General features: G+C 51.3%; 1 protein-coding gene and 2 long non-coding RNA genes across 4 annotated transcripts; 2 read left to right on the top strand and 1 right to left on the bottom strand.

Annotated features, from left to right (window-relative positions):
- The first annotated feature begins 15,698 nt into the window (after positions 1–15,698).
- On the top strand, positions 15,699–16,746 carry LOC104581599. Its single transcript, XR_002962319.1, has 3 exons — positions 15,699–16,117; positions 16,425–16,483; positions 16,559–16,746. It is a non-coding gene; the product is annotated as an uncharacterized LOC104581599 (long non-coding RNA).
- A 766-nt stretch (positions 16,747–17,512) lies between these two features.
- On the bottom strand, positions 17,513–20,835 carry LOC100827435 (protein NRT1/ PTR FAMILY 5.8). 2 transcript variants are annotated; one of them, XM_010229500.3, is made up of 5 exons: positions 20,678–20,835; positions 20,338–20,593; positions 20,015–20,235; positions 18,690–19,228; positions 17,513–18,623 (listed from the first exon to the last, which is right to left on the bottom strand). In XM_010229500.3, exons 2-5 carry the CDS (start codon positions 20,420–20,422, stop codon positions 17,852–17,854), a joined length of 1,617 nt encoding a protein of 538 aa, XP_010227802.1. In that variant the 5' UTR covers positions 20,423–20,593; positions 20,678–20,835; the 3' UTR covers positions 17,513–17,851. The 2 variants fall into 2 exon arrangements, with proteins under 2 accessions (XP_010227802.1, XP_024313411.1); XM_024457643.1 differs by having other exon boundaries at positions 20,706–20,799.
- LOC112270022 lies at positions 19,073–20,336 on the top strand. Its single transcript, XR_002962320.1, has 2 exons — positions 19,073–19,211; positions 19,849–20,336. It is a non-coding gene; the product is annotated as an uncharacterized LOC112270022 (long non-coding RNA).
- Positions 20,836–23,457: the final 2,622 nt, after the last annotated feature.

Below are 23,457 nucleotides of genomic sequence, written 5' to 3'. Positions count from 1 at the left end.
GCCACTTCATCGGAGCGATACATACAACCATTTCATTACAGAGTTATATACAAATCATGGGTCGCACAACGTAATACAAAAATAAACCAAATACAAAAGAGGGATTACTACTATGCCCAACTCATGTTTTGCAGCCTCTAGTTCCGGTATTTCATTGTCCAGTGCATGTTAGGTTATGCTTCCACAGCCTTAAGACGTTGAGGTACTAGTACGACTGTACGAGGGCTTAATAAAGATATACTTATGTTTTTAAAAAGAAAAATGACTCCGATATCCTTACATGTATAGTTCCCCTCCATAATAGTCAAATGTGAATTTCATCCTATTAGAATCACTCCTCGATTTGATTCAGATAGCAATTTGTTTTCATAGGACGTAAATAAGAAACTGTTGTAGCAAAATAAAGTCTTTATATGGGCCGGACCGTGAATCCTACGCGGCGACGACTAAGTCAACATTTTCTAAGCGTGAGTCAAGACGCCCGCATGGCGCAGTCAATCCTACGTGTCAAATGAGAGAAGTCAGTCAATCCTACGTGTCAAATGAGAGAAGTCAACAAGTCAAGCCTCTCATGCCATGGTCTAAAGGTGGAATCAGCTAGAGTACGGGGCAATAAAGGTGTGGGGATGAGGCGTTTGGTCCATAGTGGACCATGAACCAACCTTCACTTTCCCCCTCCCGGTGCACACAAAAGTTATGGACCAAGGAACAACTTTTACCATTTTGCCCTACTTTTCTCTCTCCCTCAAGGGTAGTCATGATCTTTTGTCATGGACCCCTAAACTATAAATACCCCCCATGGGACCATGTACCATTCACTCTCAACTTGAATAAACTCAAGGGGAGAGGGCTAGAGTACTCCCTCTAAGGTTCGCTCTCGACTGAAAGTCGACCGGCCACGAGGAAGCCTTCTAAGGAACTCTAGTTTCGAGGCTCCGAGCTAACCTTGGTTAGCACGGGTTCAAAGGAGAAGGAGTTGGGTTAGAGTTCCGAGGGTATCCTAACCTCGATACTTGGAAAAGACGCGTTTGGTCCAAGTACGAGGTGGCCCCGACGAATCTCTCGCTAAAGGTGACTTGGGGAGATCCGCTCGGCCCAAGCACCCGGCTAACAACCCCCTTGAAGCCTTTCCTAACATAGAATTAAGTCGTACCTGCAGGGTCGACCGAACCTATTCAAAAAATATCGACGTGTCAACTTGTCCAAGTTTACGGCGACCTTCGCTATAAGGCCGGCGTACACGCATTATTTTTACACCCGCACTTGTGCCATCGAGCATTGGCACCCTTACTCTAATTGTTGTCAAGAACAACAACAGTGGCGCCGACCGTGGGGAACTCTTGCCGCAATTGAAGATTTAATGTCCCCGACGAAGCCTACTTCATTAGGTGTCCAACTTGCCGCGAAGTCTACACGGTTACAAACGAAGAAAGCAAGTGCTTCGAGGGCTCCCGAGGAAGAAGGAATCCTCACCAATCCGGACGTCGCCGCAAGCATGGCCGCTACGACGGAGGTCGTCGCCGCCCCTTCGCTCCCGACCGTCCCGGAAGGAACCGAGGTACTCAAAACCGTCGTAGGCGTTCCCTCGACACTCACCAACGTGGTGGCAAGGATCGGTGAGCTGCCTACGGTTGCCGCCCCCGCAGGGGATACGGAACTCGGCATACCTTGCTCGATGGGCTTCGCACCACCTTCCCTTCAACCGGTAGTGACCTTGCCCTCGAAACCTACAAGAAGAAACAATGTGGCGTCAGGAGGATCCGTGCCAGAAAACCAAGGAGTCCCAGCCTACGACCCCTCCAACCCGGGATTGCCTCCGCTGGCGCTCTCCGCGATCGCCCATGAAGCTCCCTGGTATCATCCTTATTAGGGGCTTTCGCTGCAAGGCGCTCTCCAAGTCGCACACGCTCAACAGCAACCTCGCTATGCGAATGCCCCGCAAGCGCCCCTTGCTCCCCCCGTTGGGGTGGAGCAAGGTGGCAACCAGGTACCGCCTCAAGCTGTGCCTCGCGGGGAACGAGACCCCAGCGTGCATGGGAACGAGCAAGTGGTGGAGTCCGGAGCCCGTGCCGGCGGCGAAAGGAATTCCCGTTGATGCTCCGATCCCCCAAGAAAACGCCGAGATCATTCTCTGAGCGATCCCTCTAGCGACGAAAGCGACTCTGACAAGGGAGGACCTCGCCACCAAAGGAACCGGAAGAATCGGCCGACTTGCAACCCACTCATGCGGGAGATCCAAGACGTGCCTTTTTCGCCAAGTTTCAAGCCGCCTACAATACAGCCGTACGACGGGGAATCGAATCCTTTTCAATTCTTGGATGTCTACTCCATCGCCATACGGGCCGCCGGGGGAGGTCCCGTTGAGATGTGCAACCTCTTTCTGCTCGCGCTCACCGGGATGGCGCAAACTTGGTTTTATAACCTGCGGAAGAACTCCGTGCACTCGTGGGAGCGTCTCCAAAAGGTCTTCATCGCCAACTTTCAGGAAAACTTCAAAAAACCCGTGCAGGCTCACGAGCTATACGCCGTGAAACAAAAGCCGGAGGAATCCCTCCGAAGCTTTTTCCATCGCTTTGTGAAGGTATGAAGCCAAATCGCCAACCCACCGTCGACCATCGTGATCGACGCATGCATGCAAGACCTTCTCCAAGGAGAAGTGAATCGGGCCCTAAGTCGCAACCCTCCGTAGATGACCGATGAGCTCTATCGAATCTAGCAAGAATACGCCCGGGGCGAAGATGGGGCCATTGCCAAAAAAGACGCACCGCGCACCGCTCCTGAAGGAACTCCCTCGTCCGACAAACCCCCTGCACCCACTTCGTCTTCCAAGAAGAAAAGGAGGTGGGGGAAAAAGGCCCCCGGCGACCAAGCCCGGAAGATCTTCGCCGTCGAAGGACAAGCACCATTCCAAAAGACTTGGCAACCCAAGAAGCCACCTCGCCTCGCCGAGGGAGGAACTGGGAGATGCCTCATCCACAACTCGGCAAGCCACAGCACCGAAGAGTGCAGCACTCTCATTGCGGCTCGCGAAGAGTTCCAGGCACGAATGCAAGCCCGGCGCAAGGATGAGAAGACAGCCGAGGCTCCACGCCCCGCCAACGTCCTTGTCACTGACCCAGCACCCAAGGAGGATAACCTCCCGTTTCAGGAACCCGCGCATCAGGTCGGAGTGATATTCAGGGGCTCCGCCACGGGACACGGATCGAAGCGGCAACGCAGGGAGTATGGTTGCGAAGTCAACGTCATGGGAACCTTCACCCGACACCGCCACCCAAGTGGGCGAGCGTGCCAATAGCCTTCACCGAGGAAGACGCCAAGGGGATACGCTTCCCGCACAACGACGCCCTCTTCGTAACAACGATCGTAGCCAATTGCGAGCTCAAGAAGATTCTTGTGGATGGCGGAAGCTCCGCCGACATCCTATATCTGAGCACATTGAAGAAGTTGGTGGAGCCACAAGGGGGATACAAGAACGGCTCGCTGCAACCATCCCTTTATCCCCTCACCGGCTTCATGCCAGGGAAGTCTATTCAGCCACTCGCACAAATTGAGCTCCTCACGACCTTCGGAGATGCCACAAATCATCGGACCGAGTTCGTGCGCTTCGACGTGGTGGATATTGAAGCCTCCTTTAACGCCATCCTCGGGAGAACGACGCTAAACCGCGCCGACATCCTATATCTGAGCACATTGAAGAAGTTGGTGGAGCCACAAGGGGGATACAAGAACGGCTCGCTGCAGCCATCCCTTTATCCCCTCACCGGCTTCGTGCCAGGGAAGTCCATTCAGCCACTCGGACAAATTGAGCTCCTCACGACCTTCGGAGATGCCACAAATCATCGGACCGAGCTCGTGCGCTTCGACGTGGTGGATATGGAAGCCTCCTTTAACGCCATCCTCGGGAGAACGACGCTAAACCGCGCCGCCATCCACCACAACTTCTTGTGCATGAAGATCCCAGACCCGAAGGGCGTGATAACGGTCCGCGACGAGCAATCTTCCGATAGGAAGACACTCTACCGCCATGAGACCAAGTGCGCCAAAAAGGGAGAATCATCCAAGATTATTAACATGCTTTCGAACGCGGGAGCATCCGAAACCAATCACCCGGAGCGCTGATTGGAGCCGACCTCCCGAGTAAACTCGAGGACGAACTTGTTGACCTGTTTCGAAAGAATTCCGATCTCTTCGCTTGGTCACCTTCCGATATGGGAGGAGTCCTGTGCGACATCATGGAACATCGCCTCGCCGTGAGACCCGTCAAAGCTCCCGTAAAGCAAAAGCTTCGGAAGCTCTCCACCGAGCGAAGCGAAGTCATCAAGCAAGAAATTGCCAAACTTTCCAACGTCAGTCTCATCCGAAAAGTTTGGCACCCCGAGTGGTTAGCCAATCCGATCTTGGTAAAAAAAGCCAACGGCAAGTGGCGAATGTGTATCGACTTTATCTTGGTAAAAAAAGCCAACAAGACGTGTCCCAAGGATGACTACCCGCTCCCTCGGTTCGACCAACTGGTCGACTCCACGGCGGGATGCGAAAAGTTGAGCTTCTTGGACGCCTATTCAGGGTATCACCAAGTCCACATGGCCAGGGAAGACGAGGAAAAGACCAACTTCATCACTCCCATCGGCACCTTCTGCTATCGCAGAATGCCTTTTGGTTTGAGGATCGCCGGCGCAACTTTCCACCACCTCGTCAGCCTCATCCTCAAAGAACAATTGGGGAGAAACGCCGAAGTCTACGCTGACGATGTCGTTATCAAAAGTCAAATTGCGAAGACCCATCCCAAGGACCTGCAAGAAACCTTCGACAATCTCCGCAAGTATGGCGTGAAGCTCAATCCGGAGAAGTGCGCATTCGGAGTTCGAGGAGGAAAACTCTTGAGCTTCCTCGTCTCTCAACGAGCGATCGAGGCCAACCTGGAGAAAATCTGGGCCATCATGGAGATGGAGCCTCCTCGCTCCGTCAAAGATGTGCAACGCCTAGTGGGAAGAATGGCGGCCTTGGGGCGATTCGTCGCTCGGTCAGCCGAGAAGGGTCTTCTTCCTTTTTTCAAAGCCTTGAGAAGCCTCGACAAGTTTGAGTGGACCGACGAAGCTCAAAGGGCCTTCGAAGAGCTCAAGACCTATTTGTCGACCCCTCCGCTTCTCATGAGCCCAAAGCAGGGGGCGCCTTTGCTCCTATACCTTGCCGCGACCCCGGTCGCCGTAAGCGCAACACTCGTGAAGGAAGAAGACGGGTCACAACGCCCAGTATATTACGTGAGCGAAGCCTTGGGAGGAGCAAAGGGTCGATACACCCAGATCGAGAAGATCGCATACGCCCTCCTCATGGCCTCTCGAAAACTCCGTCATTACTTCATGGGCCACGCCATCATGGTGCCAACTACCTTCCCACTCAAGCAAGTCTTCGGCAATAAGGAGGCCGCCGGAAGAATCGTCAAATGGGCAACGGAATTGGCCCCCTTCTCGCTGGAACTCACAGCGAGAACTGCCATAAAATCCCAAGTCCTGGCTGACTTTGTGGCCGAGTGGCATGCTCCACTAACCCCGACCGAAGAAATCGCATCCAAGATCGAGCCCCCCGAACCACATTGGACAATGAGGTTGATGGCTCCAAGCGCCTCGACGGCGCCGGGGCTGGAGTCATACTCATCAGCCCCGAAGGCAAGATCTTGGAGTACGCCGCCCATCTTGACTTCAACGTCACCAACAATATGGCAGAATATGAGGCGCTACTTCTCGGGCTTCAACTGGCCAAGGCGATGGGAGTCCAACGCCTTCTCATCCAAGGAGACTTCCAACTGGTGATAAACCAAATGGACAAGTCATATCAATGCCTTGATGAAAGGATGGAGAAATATATCGAAGAAGTTCGCAAGATGGAACGGTATTTCCTGAGCATGGAGGCGCGACGCATCCCACGAGGAGAAAATCACCTGGCTGACAGGTTAGCCTGAACGCCCGGTTCCAAAGAACTGCTGCCACCCGGTGCATTCTTCGAAGTAATTCGCGCCCCATCCATAAAGGAAGAAGCTGACGCCCTTGGCAAAGCTTCAAAGACCAGCATGGTCATCGACACTCCACCCTCTTGGATGACACCGATTATCCGCGCCTTGAAAGGCGAGGTGGATGAAGAAGCGGAAGGCCCAAGCACCAAAACTCTTCTCGCAAAAGCCAAGATGTACGTCCTCCTTGACGGCATACTATATAAGAAATGAGCGGCCGCATTGCTTAAATGCATAACTCCTGACCGAGGAGCCGAGCTCCTCACGAAAATCCATTCAAGAATATGCGGCCACCATCTTGCGCCAAGAGCCACCGCGGCAAAAGCCCTACGTCAGGGATTCTATTAGCCCACCATGGTGCAGGATGCAATCACCATATTGCGGAAATGCGAAGTTTGCCAGAGAATGGCTAAGTCAATCCATGCGCCCGTGACTTTCCTGAAGAACATCCCGATAACATGGCCATTGGCACGCTGGGGAATGGACCTTCTCGGGCCTTAACCCGCATGCAACGCGGCTGCAAGTACCTCGTGGTGACAATTGATTATTTCTCCAAATGGATAGAAGCAGTGCCGCTTGGCAAAATCACGTCACAGGCCGTCAAGAATTTTTTCTAAGAAAACATCATATGTCGATATGGCGTCCCGCGAGAGCTAACCATGGATAACGGCAAATAGTTCGACTGTGCGGAATTCATCAAATTCTATGAATGCCTCGAGATCAAGTTGCACTTCGCATCCGTAGCTTACCCCAAGAGCAACGGCGCATGCGAAAGGGCAAATGGACTAATCCTCCAAGGACTCCGCCAAAGGATAAAGCACACGGTTAGCAAAGCAAGGGGAGCATGGGGAGATGAACTCGCTAGCGTGGTTTGGGACATACGCACCTCCGTTAGCCGTTCAACGGGCCGAACACCATTCTCTTTGGTGTATGGAGCCGAAGCAGTTCTTCCCGCCGAGGTCGAGTTCCGCTCACCTCGGGTCGAAAGGCTCCAAGAAGCCACCCCAATTGCCTTCATCAAAAATGAAGAGCATCACAAGACGGCCGTCGATCTTGTGGAAGAAGCTCGTGACAAAGCCCTCATGAGGCACGCCGTCTACGAGCAAAGCGCCGCACGCTTCTACAACACAAGGGTGCGGGAACGAGCCTTCTCCCAAGGAGATCTCGTGTTGAAAAAGAATGTCGACCCAACGCTCCAGCGCAAACTGGACCCTAAATGGGAATGACCATACCGCATCGCCGCAGTATTGGGAAATGGTGCATACCACCTCCAGAATATGAAAGGACAAAACCTTGTCCATGCCTGGAATGGTGACAAGCTCCGGCGTTTCTACGCCTAAGGAGGACCTTCAAGGGCAATCCTTGCCGCTCCCAAAAGGAGCCTATCAGCGCCCAACCGGCCTTTACCCTACGAAACTTCGAGGGATCGTAAGCGCCAACGAGGCCGCGTCTACATAAGGCTTGTAAGTGCCCATCGGGCCATACTTTATGACAAGGAAGCAAGGATCAATAAAGCGAGTCCTTGAGAAAAAAATTAAGAGTGACACGAGACACTCACACGACTCATCTTCGTAAAAGAGCCGCTGCCCCTGTGCCGCTCACCGAGGACACGGAAAGGCCTCCGTTGGCCCGAGCATCCTCTAAAAAATGTCCACGGACATAGGTCGCTACTACCGACTTGTTTCTTGGTGGATCCTAGCGTGCCTCGAGGCCATCCATAAGGTAGAACCAAGTCCCACGAGGGCCGGAAGCTCCTGTAACGCATTTAAGGGGAACCGTAAATAAGCGAGTTATGCATGAGCTTACTTACCTCGGAGATCCATGCTACCCGTATGCGAGACGTCGTGCACGGGCCTGCATAATAGTAACCAGGTTAAGGCTCCATAATAATCGCGGGAAAGCATAGCTTCCTAAAGTCCGAAGAGGGAAAATTCCGCATGAAATTTTCCGAACGGCAGGTCGAAATGTCCGGATCACTACCGGCATATCGATAACGACCCTCACAAGGGTACTAGGACTCATGGCTCGTAACCATGGCCTAAGGCGCCGAAGCCGAGTCGTATCCCAACGGCGACAACAATTGATAACACAAAAGTGCAATCATAGCAAACGATCGTGAGCTGTATAAACTGAGGAAATATAATACTTCACAAGAAGGAAATATAGTACTCCAAGAAACACATGTTGAGTCAAGTTAACATTTCCGATAATGTCGACTACATGGTGAAACATGAGAAATACATGCTGAGCTAAGTTAACATTTCCGATAATGTTGACTACATAGTGAAGCATGAAACACAACAAAAATGCTGCCTTACAACCTCTACGACTAAGAGCCTAAACATGCTAGCCATGAGGGTAAGTCAAGTGGAGATATGCAACATCGCATAAGTAAGCAGCTGAGGTACATCACCACCTCCGAGGGCGACGAGGCTCACACCTCACCGTCACCCTCCTGAAAGAGCAGGCTCAAGGCAACGCACGAAGCGTCGAGCCTGAGCGCGAAGAGGAGCACCCTGGTCCGCCAGAAACTTCTTCGCCCCGTGAGACATCTCGCCCTCAAGTCCGCTCATCCCGGCACTGCCGTCCAGGACTACCTCAACCGCCGACGAAACAAGTCGGGCACCCGTATTCAGGAGGCAGTTCTTCACGGTAGGCTCAATGAGCTCCACCTGGGAAGTAAGCACCCTGCTCGCCTCATCCTCCATACGACACGGAGGAAGATCCGGCTAGGGAACACTCCTCAAGCAAAATCATTGTCTCCCGAATCTCGGTGGCCTGAGCAAGTAAAAGCGAAACCACCTCGGTAGGACGATCCGGAGGAGGGCGAGCACGAGGAGCAAGCATCGGACCGTCACCCGCTGCCGCCAACTCCACCTTAAGGGAAGCAGCCTCCGCACGGGCATACTCCCTATCAAGGTTGGCCACCACCAAGTTCTCCTCAACTCGACGGGTCCTCGTAATCTCGTCCTTCTGGCGCTCCTCAACAAGTTGAGCCCTGGTCTCCGCGGCCACGAGCTTCACCGAAACGCGGGAAAGCTCGGCCTCCATGGCCTCGCGCCGCACCCTCTCCGAAGCCAACTCCCTCAAGGCAAGGGTAGACTTGGACATCTCCACGTCCAAAGCAGCGGAAAGTGCCCCCACCTGAGTCTTGAGGGCAGGAAGGGCACCCACGGCCTCGACCAAACCCCTCACCTACAAAAAAGATGGAGTTAGCACAAAGCTAACCCGAAGGACCAAGGGAGATACGTCACGGATGCTCACCAGCTCCAGTGTCATGAAAGGGTCTCTTGCTCCATCCTCGGTCGTCGGAAGTGCTCCATCCCTCGCTTGAGTCGGGGGCTCGCACTCAAGAACCCCGGGCTCCACGACCCTCACACCTAAAAACAAACCAAGGAGATCATGTCAAAATCATTCGGAAAAAGAATGACGTGACCAAAAGAGAAGGGTACTCACCCGAGGTAGGAGCATCCTCCTCGGGACGCTCGCGACCAATGGAGAACACCTGGACGCCCGCACCGCTGGCTCCGGTCGACAACTCCACCACTAAGTCGCTCCGAAGCCGAAGCCCCATCTCGCGAGTGAAAACCTCAACCTCGTGACTTGAAGGAGGAAGAACTTGCTCAAGTCCAATCTTCCCCTTCATGTGCAGGTCCAAGGTCACCCTCAGGGGGGACCTCGACTCGCCCACAACGGGATCTGCCGAATCCGCCGGGGCGTAGTCAAGGAAAGGAGAAGGAGCCGGGGGAGCTTTCCTCTTGCATCCACTCGACGGGCGAGGTATCTTGGGGACCAGCGCGACAGGCACCGCCAAGCCCAACACCGCCGTTCCCACCTTCGCCTTCTCGCAAGAGTCCCGTAACTTGGACCCCACTGCTAACATCAACGGTGTAGCCAAGCGGGAGTAGCGATCGCCCACTCGGAGAAGGCGACCAAGCTTCGGGTCCTGTCGCATCGGCACCATCTTCCCGAAGCACTTCGCGATGATGTTGTGGCATCCCCCCTGGCTGATCTTGGTCTCGTAGTCGCGGTGCTCCGGTTCGCCATACGGACCTATCAGTTGTGCGGCCCACAACGCCGCCCTCTCCTCGGAAAACGTCGCTGAAAAAGACAAGCCAAAATTGTTAAGTACCTTCACAAGGGAAAACAATCAAAGCGCAAAGGGGAGAGGAGTGACACTCACGTGTGGTGACAAGCTGTGGAGGACGGAAAGATCGAGGGATCCCAATCTCGGACCTCGGACGACTCCTCATCATGAAGCGCCCCGCCATCACCATCTCCTCCATGAGGTCACGAAAGCTCCTCTCGGCGGACACCTCCTTGATCTTGGCCCCCTTCTAGAGGTCGGCCGACCGAGGATCGCCGGGGTGAGACACCTCCCTGAGGCCTCCGGCCCCAGAGTGCCGAGGGAGATCCCCCGTGTGCCGAAGAAGGGTCTTCAAGGCCCGAAGGAGAAACCACTAGGACTCTCACTTGACGAACAACCTCTCCGCGCTCTTCCCCGGCATGAGCAGGAAGTTGTCCCCAAAGCCGGAACGAAGCCTCAGGTTCACTGAACCAAAGGCGCTCAGCGCAAAGCCGTCCGGAGTGAGCAACTCCCTCACCTCCACGGTGAAGTAGAACAGCAGAAGCTTCATCAAAGGCTCCTCGTGAAGCGCCGTCTCACACAGCCACCTGAAAATGTTCAACCTCACGATCGTCGACGGGTGAAGCTGGGCCAACTCGATGTCGTACCACTCCAGGAACTCCAGCAAGAAGGGGTGGACAGGCACACACAGGCCGGCGTGGAACCAAGCCGAGAATGCCACGATGCATCCCGGACGCCGCCGTTGGTCGAGCCTAACCTCCTCGCCATCGGGCAGGATACCGTCCCCCTTGGGGAAGTATCCCGCCTGCTTCAGCTGGGCAAGGTCCTCGGGGCTCATCGACGAAGGAAGAAGGTGGTCATGTGCCCAACCTCCACCGTCCACCAGCGCCGTCGGGACCAAGGGAGGACCACCACGAGGGCGGAAGGAGACCTTCTTCTTCCATGACGGCCGGTTCGCCGCAAGCTGCGCCGCGGACCCCTTGGAAGGCCCCCTCGACGGCTCACCGGCTGGACGCTCGACATCGGGTCCCCCATCTCACCTGCGAGAAAAAGATCCGCCAAGAATTAGCAAAAGTGCGGAAAATTCTGAAAGGAATCAACAAAAAAAAGGACCAAGCTCCCACGCCGCCCAAGCAAAAAAAAGGAGGTGGAGCTAGGTTCTTTGGACCTAAGCCCCTCGGCCCACCTACGAGGCCCCCCCCCCCCCAAAAAAAAGGGGAAGGGAGGCCGGATGAACGTCCACCCGCACCCGCAGGGTGCTCGGCAGCATGCGTCCGCGCTCGCGCTCCCGCCGCGTCGCGCCCCAACTGTGCCCACGCTCCCGCCGCGCTGCGTCGCGCCCTGACCGTGCCCGCGCTCCAACCGCGTGGCGCCCATCCTGCCGCTCCGCGCCCCGGCCATGCCCGCGCTCCCGCCACGCCGCGCTACACTCGCACCCCCACGCCTCGCTCGTGCTGTGCCAAGCCACGCGCCCGCATCGCTCGTGCCTGCGCCGTGCCCGTGCTGCGCCCCGCCGCGCGCGCGCCTCGCCCGTACCCGCGCTACGTGCGCCCGCGACGTGCTCGCGCTGCGTTAGGCCGCATGTGCGCGTCGCCCATGCCCGTGCCGTGCTCGCGTTGCGCTAAGCCACGCGCGCCTCACCCGTGGTCGCACGGCGCGCGCGAGTGTCGCCCGTGCCCGCGCCCGGCTCTGCCAGGTCGCGCGCTCGAGTGCCGCCCATGCCTGTGAAGTGCTCGCGCCCGTCAGGCATTGCCTCGGCCATGCCCGCGACGCGCCGAGCTTGAGCCGCGCCCGCCGTCCCCGCAAGCCCGCGGCGCAACTAAGATGTTCGACGAAATGCTCGCAAGCCCCGCCGACGACCAAGGAGCGTCGAAGCTCATGCCACGGGACTCCTCTTACCCTCACACGAGCAGGAAGGACGCGGCCGACGGCAAGGGTCTCCCGGCAGCACTTTTAGGCATGACCGGCACCTCGCTCCAAGCGGCCTCGGGCGTACTCCGTGTAACCACAAAGGCTCGACGACGAGAAGCTTCCACGGCGGCTCCTCGGCCACCAACGCGACCTCCGCCGCTGCTAAAGAGTGGCTAATGCCCCTGCGAGGCCCCTACAAAACACCAACCTCTCGAAGAAATGTCGGGCGTCACCGAACTCGTCTTCGACGCTGTACAAATCAAACAAGCATGGTGTGAGCCTCCTCAATGCCCGGGGGTGCCATTTTATAGGCCGCCGGAGCTCCTAGGCATCCGGGTCGGGCCAATGGTGCGGCGACACCTCGCCGTCCTTCTCTACAAGGAACAAGAAAAGAAGAGGAAAAAATGGGCAGGGGGAGCTTTGCCTTTTCCTAAAAGGAGGCCGGCCTGGTTGAAGAAGGGCGCCCCCCGCTCGGGCCTCGTGCCCCGGCCGTGCCGGCGTCACCGCCGGTGACGAGCGCTGCCTGCAAAGGCAAAAGCAAGGACCGACCGGTCCCTCCCCGTACGAAGGAAGAAGACGACCTGTGGCCATCCGATCTAGGGCGCCCAGTCGCGCGTAGCTGTCGGGTCCCCTTACGTAAAACCGAACCGGTATCGGGCCTAGCTGAGCCCCGGCCCAGTAACGGCCCAAAGAAGCCAGCCAAAAAAAAACTGAGGAGAGCCTCCCGGAGGTGGCCCCGCTTGCAGCCTAGCTCGCGTTTGCGCACGTGCAGTGCTAGCCCGGCCGGCAAGGTTCAGGTAAATTTGCAAAAAAGCCCAAGATTTCGGGAGAATTGCCACTAAGACCTCAGAAATTTCGGGGAGGCCCATAGGGCCCCTGATTTTTGCAAAAAGGTCTTCCGGGACACCGGATTTCTCGCAGAGAGGACCCTGGGGTCCCGGTTTTTGCTAAAATACCTCCCAAAACTTGATTTCTCGCAAGGAAAATCGCCGTAGGCATGGAATTTACCCGAAACGCCTCCAAGGCTCCCGTTCTTTGTAGAAAAATCACCACGTACCCCCGTTTCTCACAAGGAAGCTCGCCAGGGAATCCATCAAAGACACCATCACGAATACAAGAAAATGAATCAAGAGTCTCGCATCGAAGGTTGAGCCGAAGGCATTCTCAATGCCTCCAGCTCAAGGGGGCTACTGTTCTAGTAAAATAAACCCTTATGTGGGCCGGGCCGTAAATCCTATGTGGCGACGACTAAGTCAACATTTTCCAAGCGTGAGTCAAGACGCCTGTATGGCGCAGTGAATCCTACGTGTCAAAGGAAGACAAGTCAACAAGTCAAGCCTCTCATGCCATGGTCAAAGGGTGGAATGATCTAGAGTAATGGACAAGAAAGGTGTGGGGATGAGGCTTTTGGTCCATGGTGGACCATGGACCAACCCTCACTTTCCCCCTCATGGTGGACACAAAAGTTATGGACCAAGGGACCACTTTTACCATTTTGCCCCCACTGTTCTCTTTCCCTCAAAGGGTAGCCATGGTATTTTGTCATGGACCCCTAGGCTATAAATACCCTCCATGGGGGCATGTATCATTCACTCTCAACTTGAATAAATTCAAGGGGAGAGGGCTAGAGTGCTCCCTCTAAGGTTCGATCTCGAGCGCCGCTCTCGACTGAAAGTCGACCGGCCTCAAGGAAGCCTTCTAGGGGACTCTAGTTTCGAGGCTCCGAGCTAACCTTGGTTAGCACGGACTCGAAGGAGAAGGGGTTGGGTTAGAGTTCCGAGGGTATCCTAACCTCGATACTTGGAAAGACGCGTTCGGTCCAAGTACGAGGCGGCCCCGACGAATCTCTCGCTAAAGGTGACTTGGGAAGATCCGCTCGGCCCAAACATCCGGATAACAACCCCCTGGAAGCCTTTCCTAACATAGGATTAAGTCGTACCCGCAGAGTCGACCGAAACTATTCAAAAAATATCGATGTGTCAACTTGTCCAAGTGTACGGCGACCTTCGCTATAAGGCCGGCGTACACGCCTTACTTTTACACCCGCACTTGTGCCATCGAGCATTGGCACCCCTTACTCTAATTGTTGTCAAGAACAACAACAGGAACATTTGACGCAAGTACACATCACAAAACCAAAAAAACTATAGAGGTTTGATGCTGTTGTCATGATAGTTCGTTATGGAACTCAAACAAATACAGAACACTGGAAAGCCCTGTGGAACATCTAGCAAAAGCATGAAATTCAATTGAAACTCACAAGAACCATAGGAAACTTCATGATTAAAATAATGGTTTTAAAAGTTTCATAAATGTTTCAGTAATTTCTTTTGAAAAAAACTTAATCAACATCAATGTGATTGCTAGCTATAGCTGGACCATAAATACTAAGCGATGGACTATTATTCTGTTATACTAGCGACTAGCGCTATAGCTTTAAATAGCTTCGTTGTTTGTCATTGCTTGTAGTTAGAGATAGTTCCAGCTATTCCATACAAGTGCATAAGATTAAAATATGAGAAAAACATATCAAGAAACTCTGCTTTTTTTTGGTTGTTAATATGTACTTCATATACTAAAAAATATATTTTATAGTTAGTTATTTCAACATATATCAATATTCAACAGTAAAGTCACACAAAAGCAGCAGCAAACAATCAAGCAGAAGAACCAAAACCTCTAAATGACTAAGACAAAACATATATCCTCCCTCGCCAAGCTCTTCGCACAACAAGAATGACAAAGAAAAGAAGAAGTTACCAACAATCCAAACCAAGAGAACTAAACAAGAAGACTCTAAATGCACACGAAAAACAAGAACAATCCAGGACTAGCACCAACCAACCAACAAAAATAACTACGGAGAAACAAACACAACAGCATATGCTATAACATAATGAACATCACTAAAAAGCATCCAGTCTACGCAACATGTGCGTTAAATTACATTCCAGTGTGTATTTACTAGGTGGAAGGCTGGGATACAAGAACGAAAATGATTCATCTATGACTGAAGTACAACTCGACGTGGCTACAACGAGTTCCTTGATGATATGTTTCATCTAGATGACCAAGCACCACGATGTGTCAGGGATTGGCTGGAGCTGATGGGTCGTAGGTGAAGGTGAATCGTACAGATAATGTTGTATGTATAGCATTGTTTATAAAGAAAAGAGGTTTTTTAGGTACATTTTGATACTAGATAACGTTGTATGTATAGCATTGTTTATAAAGAAAAGAGGTTTTTTAGGTACATTTTGATACTAGATAACGTTGTATGTATAGCATTGTTTATAAAGAAAAAAGATTTTTTAGGTACATTTTGATACTAGAGGAGGAAATGAGTAATAGAACGTTAATTAGCAGTGACCTAAACTTTTTTACTCGAAAAAACAATAACTTAACCGGGCTAGGCCCATTAGGCACAGAACAGCTGATTAGATCGATAGATCGATAGATTGTGAGGAAAAAATAGACGGTGAAGAAAACATATGCCTGTGGTCCCGTCTCGGGCTCTCGGCCGTCTCCACGTTACATGAAGTGGGGCAATTCTTCTTGTACCTTGGGCCCACTTACTACTGGGCTGGAAAATCTAGTTGGGGGAGATGCCCCTATGGGCATAACGTGGATCCGTCCAATTTTGACCACGCTTTGCATGCTAAAAAGGAGATGGACTTAAAGTCAGACAATCCACGCCGGGTTGTATGGTGTCTATCGCTTGGAGCGACGTCTTCAATTTGCTTGGACACGACCGAGAGCCCGAGACGCACCGCCCTGCCGCCCCCGGTCACGAAGCTAGGGCGCGATCCAGGGGCGCTCGACCGAACTGGCACGTCCGTCCCCAGTGGCCATTCGCCCTCGCCGCTACCGCCTTGCCCTCCGCGGCTCCACTGTTCGCCTAGTCGCCGCACCGCCGTAGCGGCTGTCCCCAAATCCCCAATCCTGCACCATATCGCTGTCCCTAAATCCCGAATCCTGCACTACGTCGCGCGGCCGTTGCAGCCTGCAGCCCTGCAGGCGCTTGCTGCGTCTTGCAGCCAGCAACCCAATCAAGGCGACAGGGCCTGAACCCCAATTCTGCAACTGCAATTTCCCTTCACGAGGTGCCACCCAAGGTAAGCTATAAGCAGTGTAGAAATATGGTCTTTTTTTTTCATGGTTCTTAATTTTTTTTTTAGTCTCAATGCAGGCCCTGTCTCAATTTCTCATCAATTGACGCGTATGTCTGTATGATTTATCAAATTGGATGATTAGGTCTCTCCTTCACATGATTTTTTGCAAGATATAAAATTTGTACTGGCATACTTGACTGCAATTTCGGATCACCCATTAGTACTTCCCAGCAGATTCCTTGCATACTTCATGTAAGGTAGTATAGCAGTTTAGCAGTTTATTTTATGTTTCGATTTTTGACACTTGCAGGCAGGGGAAGCTAATGGAGAGATTTTTAAAAAAATCTTCTAATATGCCTGAAACGGAAGGTAATGTGCTAAAGCTTTTTTTCCTCATGTAATACCAGCCTCAATTTGAAAACTGAACACCTATTTTTCTTGCAGGTTGTAGGCTAGATTGTTAGAAAGATGTGTCGATGTTATCATTTGCAACTTGCAACTTTGGAACAAGGTATTTTCATATTGATGTAAACCATTTTTTCGGCTTGTCTTGTTGGCTTATGTTGTTATGCATAACAGAATATGTGTGTATATATAGCCATATATGCATATACATTTTTGCCCCCTCTCAACTTTTTTCCTGGGTCCACCCACATAGCCCTAGTTTCAGCGGAGATCTGTCAACATGTCAAGAGAAACAGACAAGAGTACATAAAAGTTGTCACATATTTGGCCATTCCAAACAAATATGACACATCTGCCAACCAAAAAAATATTAATTTTTTTCTTTTGGTATACAGGTGGAATTTGTTGGTACCGTGGTAACCTCAAATTTCAACCCTCATGAAAAATCTTGTATCACGGTCCACGTTTACGTACGAGCTGGAGAGCTTATAGACATGCGCAACAGCTAGTCCTACGCCACGCGAGGACATCTAGTAAGGCGGCAAACTGCACCAAACGAGAACTATGTTACAGTTTGTTGTAGATATCTCCCTTGTAACCGAGTTTGGTTGGTATGATATAAACCACTAGGACGTTTTAACATGTAGATAAGCTAGTTTTTCTGCATCAAAATGATGCACACAGCTGCATTTTATTAATTTATTATCAAACCTGACAAAATGAACACAACAATCAAACAACCCAAAGCCACCAATTTATGCCTACAAGCCTGACAAAATGAACACAACGATCGAGCAACCTGCAGATAAGCTAGTTCTTAGCTTGAGAATCACGATTATAATCTTGTTGTACCAAACCGTCGAGGTCGGTTTTACCTCCCATAAATACAGTTGTGCGGCCTTGAGAGAGGTTCAACACTTCGACATTGCTTTTTATTATACACTACACCAGACCTGGATGCACTGGCAAAGAGCGAGCGGTCCGAGGGTGCCCTGATGTCAGTAAGTCAGTTCTAGCTCTAAAAATATGCACTACTCATTTTTACATGATCCACCAAGCAAGCTACCCCACATATCATAGAGGGGAAGGTGGGTAAAAGAAGAGAGTAGTGTGGGACATATGCCTATACATCTTACACAATACTATATACACTAGTAGAGTATCTGAAATGTATTATAGAAAATTACATTTTATGGAAAATCTGCAGAACACACCTGAACTAGCTCACCCTGTCACCTAGCTACTGTACGTGTAATTAAGTTGCAACAGCAGGAATGCGATGCGAGTAAGCGACACAATTCTCCTACTCCCAATCCTAACTCCAATCCCACACTATTTATAGTACTTGCAAAGCTGTGTGAAAATCACGAAGCTGATGGCGCCGAGGAGCGCCAAGAACCAGTAGTAGCTGTCCAGGCGCGCCTCCCTGGGATCGTCTGAGAACCAGCCGTGGCTCGTGCTGTTCCTTGCGGTGGCCATCTCGATCGCCGAGATCAGCATCGCCCCGACCAGGCTCCCGACGCCGAAGACGCTGAGGTAGAGCGCGATGCCGATGGTCCTCATGGCTCCCGGGACCTGCGTGTAGAAGAACTCCTGCATCCCCACCACGGTGAACACGTCCGACACGCCCAGCAGCAGGTACTGCGGCAGGAGCCATGCGATGCTCATCTGACCCACCACGAGGCGGCGCCGGGACTCGATGACGGCCGCGATCACCATGGCGACGACGGAGAGGACCATGCCGACGCCGATCCGCTGGAGCACCGTGATCCCCTTGCTGTCCCGCGTGATGATGCTGATCATGGGGATGATCATCCTGTCGTAGAGAGGCATGAGCAGGATGATGGACACGGTGATGGTGCTCTGTAGCATCGCTGGCGGGATCACGAGCCCGCTGCCACCCACCCTGTGGTCCATCAGCATGCCCTGCTTCGTGAAGAACGTCATCGGCTGCTGGAAGATCACTGCGAACATCAGCAGCACCGTCCAGATCGGTAGAAGCCCCAGGATGATCTTGGCCACGCCGGGTTGAGCTTGAGCCTCATTCGACAGGCACTCTTTTGGGTCCGTCAGCTCGGCCACTTTCAGAGGCTTCTCCTGCAACCTGCACAAACAGAGTTCAGAATTCTGCTTCCTAGAGCTGAGCTGAGAATGCACGAATTGATCTTACTCTAGCTCAGAAGCATCGTCGTCGCCGTCCTCGTGTCTCGACGGCAAACGGATCTTTCCGGCGGAAACAGTCTTGAGAAGCGACCTGAGAGCCCTGAAGATGCTCCCAGGAGAACGCCCATCATCGACGCTTCTCGGTTGCTTGATCTGCTGCTTGTAGAGAGGAGTGCAGCAGAGGAAGGCCGCGAGGGAGAGCGCCATGGCGGCGCAGGGGATGGCGAAGCCGATCCCCCAGCCGATGGTGTCCTGGACGTAGGGCATGGTGGAGTTCCCCATGAGGCTGCCGCTGCAGATGCCGAAGTACCACCACTGGAAGAAGGCGCTCTTCACCTTGCCCTTCTCCTCTGACGAGCTGCCGGAGCCGGACTCTCCGATGCCGTCATCATCGTCGTCTCCGATGTCGAGCTGGTCGGCGCCGAAGGCTTGCAGTGAAGGGTTGTACCCGCCTTGCCCGATCGAGATCAGGTAGAGCGGGAAGAAGAGGGAAGAGCGTGGCATCCATTTGCGGAGCAGTTCCCATGAGGTTAGTCCTATCAGCCCCTGCCAATTAAACAGTGTTAGTGAAAAGTGGAGTACTAAGCAGCTTCCTTTACAACTAGGAAGAGTCTTGGTGCGTTTAGAACTCTGTGGATACTTTTGAACTCTGTGTAGTCCGTTATCGGTAATAGTGGAATCCGATTGCAGGATCGTTTAAAAAGAAAAACTAGAAAGAGTCCTATTGTCATATGTAGGCCCAATTAGTAGTTCTGCTAATTCTTTTCTTTGATTGGTACTAGTACTAAGCAGCTTCCTTTACACATTTAGGCTAAAACTGCAGTATTGATATAGTGCATACTTTAGTCTGCAGGGTTTATGTAGGAAGTTAGTAGAGTATGAACATGGTTGGATGGATGCTAATCCAAAGATTACGACAGGTGGCATTGTTTTTAGAAAATTCAGGAATATTATAAGTGCAAAATAATATTTTTACTTGATAGACTATGTTGTTCGAAGTGCTCTATCCGTCACAAACCCACTGCAATTTTTGGTTTGCTGAAAATAACCAAGGGTAAATTAATCAGTGTTTCCCACATTGGTGCCACCTCCTCCATCTTGTCCTAACATGTCCTTATTCTAGTAGTAAGATATACTAATGCCACAACCCTCTTAATTATGTATAGAGCAACCAAATCTCCTGACGACAACTACAAGGAAAGAAAATTGAAATGGTGATTATTTATTATTCGTTGAGATTCCGGGCTATGGAAAACAAAACAAGTTCAGAAACAGACTGGAAAAGCACAGACAAGAACAAGACAGAGCAGATGGACGATGAACTTGTCTTACGGCGACATAGAGCAAGGAGGAAGCGACGATGGTGGAGTAGCGATCCCAGCAGTAGGAGTCGGCGAGGACGGCGCTGAAGAGCGGCAGCATGGAGGTGACCCCGGCCCAAATGCTGACGCTCTTGGCCGCCGCCGACGTGCTCATCTCCACCACGCCGGTGAGGTAAGTCACCAGGTTGCACGCCACGCCCTTGTACGCGAACCTCTCCACGCCAGCCACCACTGCACGCATGAACAAACCAACAACAGCTCAGCCCTGCAGGCCTGAATTGATGGTCCAACACATTTGTATACAAATTCTGATCAGAAGTTCAGAGCATTTACCTATGATCAGAATACAGGGCGTGCTCAGCGTCGCCCTCTTCGTCGTTGTCGTCGATGGTCTCTTCTCTGGCGTAGTCGTCGTCATGAGCGACGACGAACGATTAGCAAAGGGTGGCTCCTCACTCACTCAATTGGCTTGAAGTCAGATTCACCTGTAAGAAGCTAGACCGGAGGAGAGAGCAGGCATGCTTTGATCTGCTTAATTTATGCTCTCCACCAAGGACCGGTGCACATTAATGTGCACTCGCTCTGTCATCTGCGTGATCAAAACCAGTTAAGCCAATATAAGCAGAAGCTCGCAAGAAGCAAGCAAGATCTCTTTTCTAAAAGAGAAGCAGACCAGCTCTGGAGTTGTAGGTAATCCGTACGTGCTAATGTGCTATAGCCAGTAAGTGGAATCCACCAGCAATTGCACAAATGACAAATCCTCTAGCACTCGAGCTTAGCCTTTTAAAGGAAAAAAACGAAAGGGCCTTTTCCTTTTCCTTTTCCCCTCGGGGACAGGGGGATGGCGATTATTTCTCTCCATGGTGGCATCTCCACGAGAGACGGACAGAGCTAGTGGTGCATAAACCATCACCAGCTTAAAAGAATGACCTCGTGCTTGACCCAACGGCATGTCATGTATATATGCATGTAGTAATCTGTTGCAACGTGTACGTAACTCATGTGGTAGTATGGTGACCTCGTTGTGTGACCTCGTTGTTATGCATTTAACAATGGAGCATCAAAGCAGACAGACAGTTCACAGTGCTGCCGTTCTATATCTGACAATCGGGATCACATGAGGAAGTTAATAACGGGCAATCATGAGTGCACTAATAAGAACTTGCACGAAAGGCGAAAAGAAAGCAAAATGAAGGGAGAAGATCGATGGGAGGGTAGCTATTTTCCCGTTTTCCCTTTTCCCTTTTCGTGTCAGAGTCGGAAAAAAAAATGTCAGAGTCGTACTCGACAGAGGGGGTATCTCTCCTGGACCCTGGAATTAAACGGGACACTTGTATGCCAGTAGTGCCTGTATCCTCTCTCTTGTATGGCCGATTAAACAAACAAAAGCTCATAAATAGTGTCGACACTGGTAAAAGAGTTCGTCAATATATATTCTGGGAAAAGTCTAGACGCACGGGAAATCGAGAACACATACCTAACTAGCGTTCCATCACCGAGGATCAAGTAGTATTCAAGTGCCAATTTACCAACGCAGTGCTCGGTTACGTACTTTGCCCTGACCGATCGATCTCACATCTCCGGAGGATAAGAGATGGCAAAGGAGGCCCAACATATTCTCCCATTCTCCCGACGTAACCATCGATCTCTCTACGGCGGTGCTGCTGCTTGCCGATGTGGAGCTCACTTCACTGCTCGATCTGCTTTTGATGTCTGTTTCCCTTTTCTTTTCTTTCCCCCAGAGACTGCATGAGTCATGCAGCATGAGTGGCTGGTGACAAGGTTCACCCTGTCTGAATTTGGTGGCAACATCTTGTGATGTGCTGCTAGACTTTAGCTTGGGAGGCTTCCTTTGGGCAAATCGATCCAATGGGGTGTTGGGAACCACTTTTCGTATGCAAATTCTGATTTCTCCATGATTCGAGAACTCTAAGAAAGGTTGATGGCTATTTCTTGATGCATTTGAAAGATTGGGTACGCATCTGAATGATTGATGTACTCTCTTTTGTGGGGGATCAATATGTCTTCTAGAGAGCATATATATATAGAAATGTTCCACTTGAATTGATAATAAACTGGTAAAGGAGATTGTTCCCCTGAAGTAACAAACTATGTGCAGACTCCCAAAGCTGTTGGAAAGAGCACTTCCACCTCCTCTAGCGGCAACGGCGACTGGCGGCACTACCATTACCTGCGACATGTGAATCGACTTGGTCTTTGTCAAGAGCCTTCAGGTCCATTGAATTGTTGCAACTTCTCGGGCAGCAAGTCTTCGACTTGATGCAATACAATTTGTTGTCAGTTCAAATGGCTAGGGTAAATCTCCTAGGCGCGTAAAAATTCCGGATTACCTGCGTAACAATCCTCACCCCCATTCTAGAGTCCCTGCCCAGCAGTCTAGCACGACTACATGCAGGCCCAGGAAGTACCTCGTTTTGGTAATGTACCATTACTCATCGCCAATCTTTTCCACGCGATCGAAATTCTAGAGCTTTGTATTAAATCCAACGACTTTCTACTGCTCTCTCCGATCCATACCTACAATTTGGAAGTTCCCGATTGTATTCTAGATCTTTAAACACAATTTATCAGTTAAGTTAAAATCAATAAAGTTGAACTGAAAAAGACCCTCAGATCTGGCTTCCTTGCCCCACTTCCTCTAAGGACAAGAACCAAATGACAACGACATTCACCAAGCGAATGGTGTGTTGAGAACTCTGGCCTAGAGCGATACAGAGGATGAGAAATGTGATCAGGTGTGAGCAGAAATCAGGGAAATAGCTATAAGCCATCTGGTGTATTTTGTTAGTCGCCTATGACTTATGTTCAAGCCATCTTATGGATTTGCATCTTACTTTTAGCTGCTATTCTCTGATATATTTGCTTCTATATGCATCGGAACTCGTGTGCTATCGCTAAAGAAAAACCGTGTGCTATAATAACTTAATTCAGTATCTTAAATTTGTAATAATATGCATGTTGGTGTTGTGATATAACTGAATATGCATGCGTACTTACTTGATTCAAGAAAATACGAGTATATCCCTCTTCCGGAGTACTTATGATGTGTTTGGTTCTGGGTTGAGCGGGGCGGCCGCGGGCCGCGTGCAGTGGTTCCGCAGAAATTGGAGAGCGAGGCGGATCGTTTTTCTGGGCGCAGTTTCTTCCGCGGGTGGCTCGGGATTTTAGGCTCTCACCGATCCAAACCGGTAAAGTATGTGCGCGGCCGCCCCAACCAGCTCCACACAAGAACCAAACGTATCCTTAGTCTGTATTGTCTTGGAATTGATTGTGCTTTTGTCATTAAGTGGACAACTATATAATTGAACTCGATATAGCGTAGGGTACAATAATCTAGATCCGTAGGATGTATGATATTTCTTGTTAAGTGAAATGCACAATTAAGCAACACAGTCACACTATGCTCCACAAATTTAACAAATACATATTTAA

This window comes from Brachypodium distachyon, chromosome 1 (genome assembly GCF_000005505.3).
Source record: "Brachypodium distachyon strain Bd21 chromosome 1, Brachypodium_distachyon_v3.0, whole genome shotgun sequence".
Taxonomy (NCBI): domain Eukaryota; kingdom Viridiplantae; phylum Streptophyta; class Magnoliopsida; order Poales; family Poaceae; genus Brachypodium; species Brachypodium distachyon.
Note: the sequence above shows the minus strand (reverse complement) of the source record. Positions and strands in the feature narration are given on the sequence as shown.

Coding starts and splice junctions, on each gene's coding strand:
- LOC100827435 (XM_010229500.3), bottom strand. CDS start 20,422: ATGACGACGACTACGCCAGAGAAGAGACCATCGACGACAACGACGAAG. Junction 20,236..20,337: donor GCCCTGTATTCTGATCATAG/GTAAATGCTCTG, acceptor TCATGCGTGCAG/TGGTGGCTGGCGTGGAGAGG. Junction 18,624..18,689: donor GACGATGCTTCTGAGCTAGA/GTAAGATCAATT, acceptor CTGTTTGTGCAG/GTTGCAGGAGAAGCCTCTGA.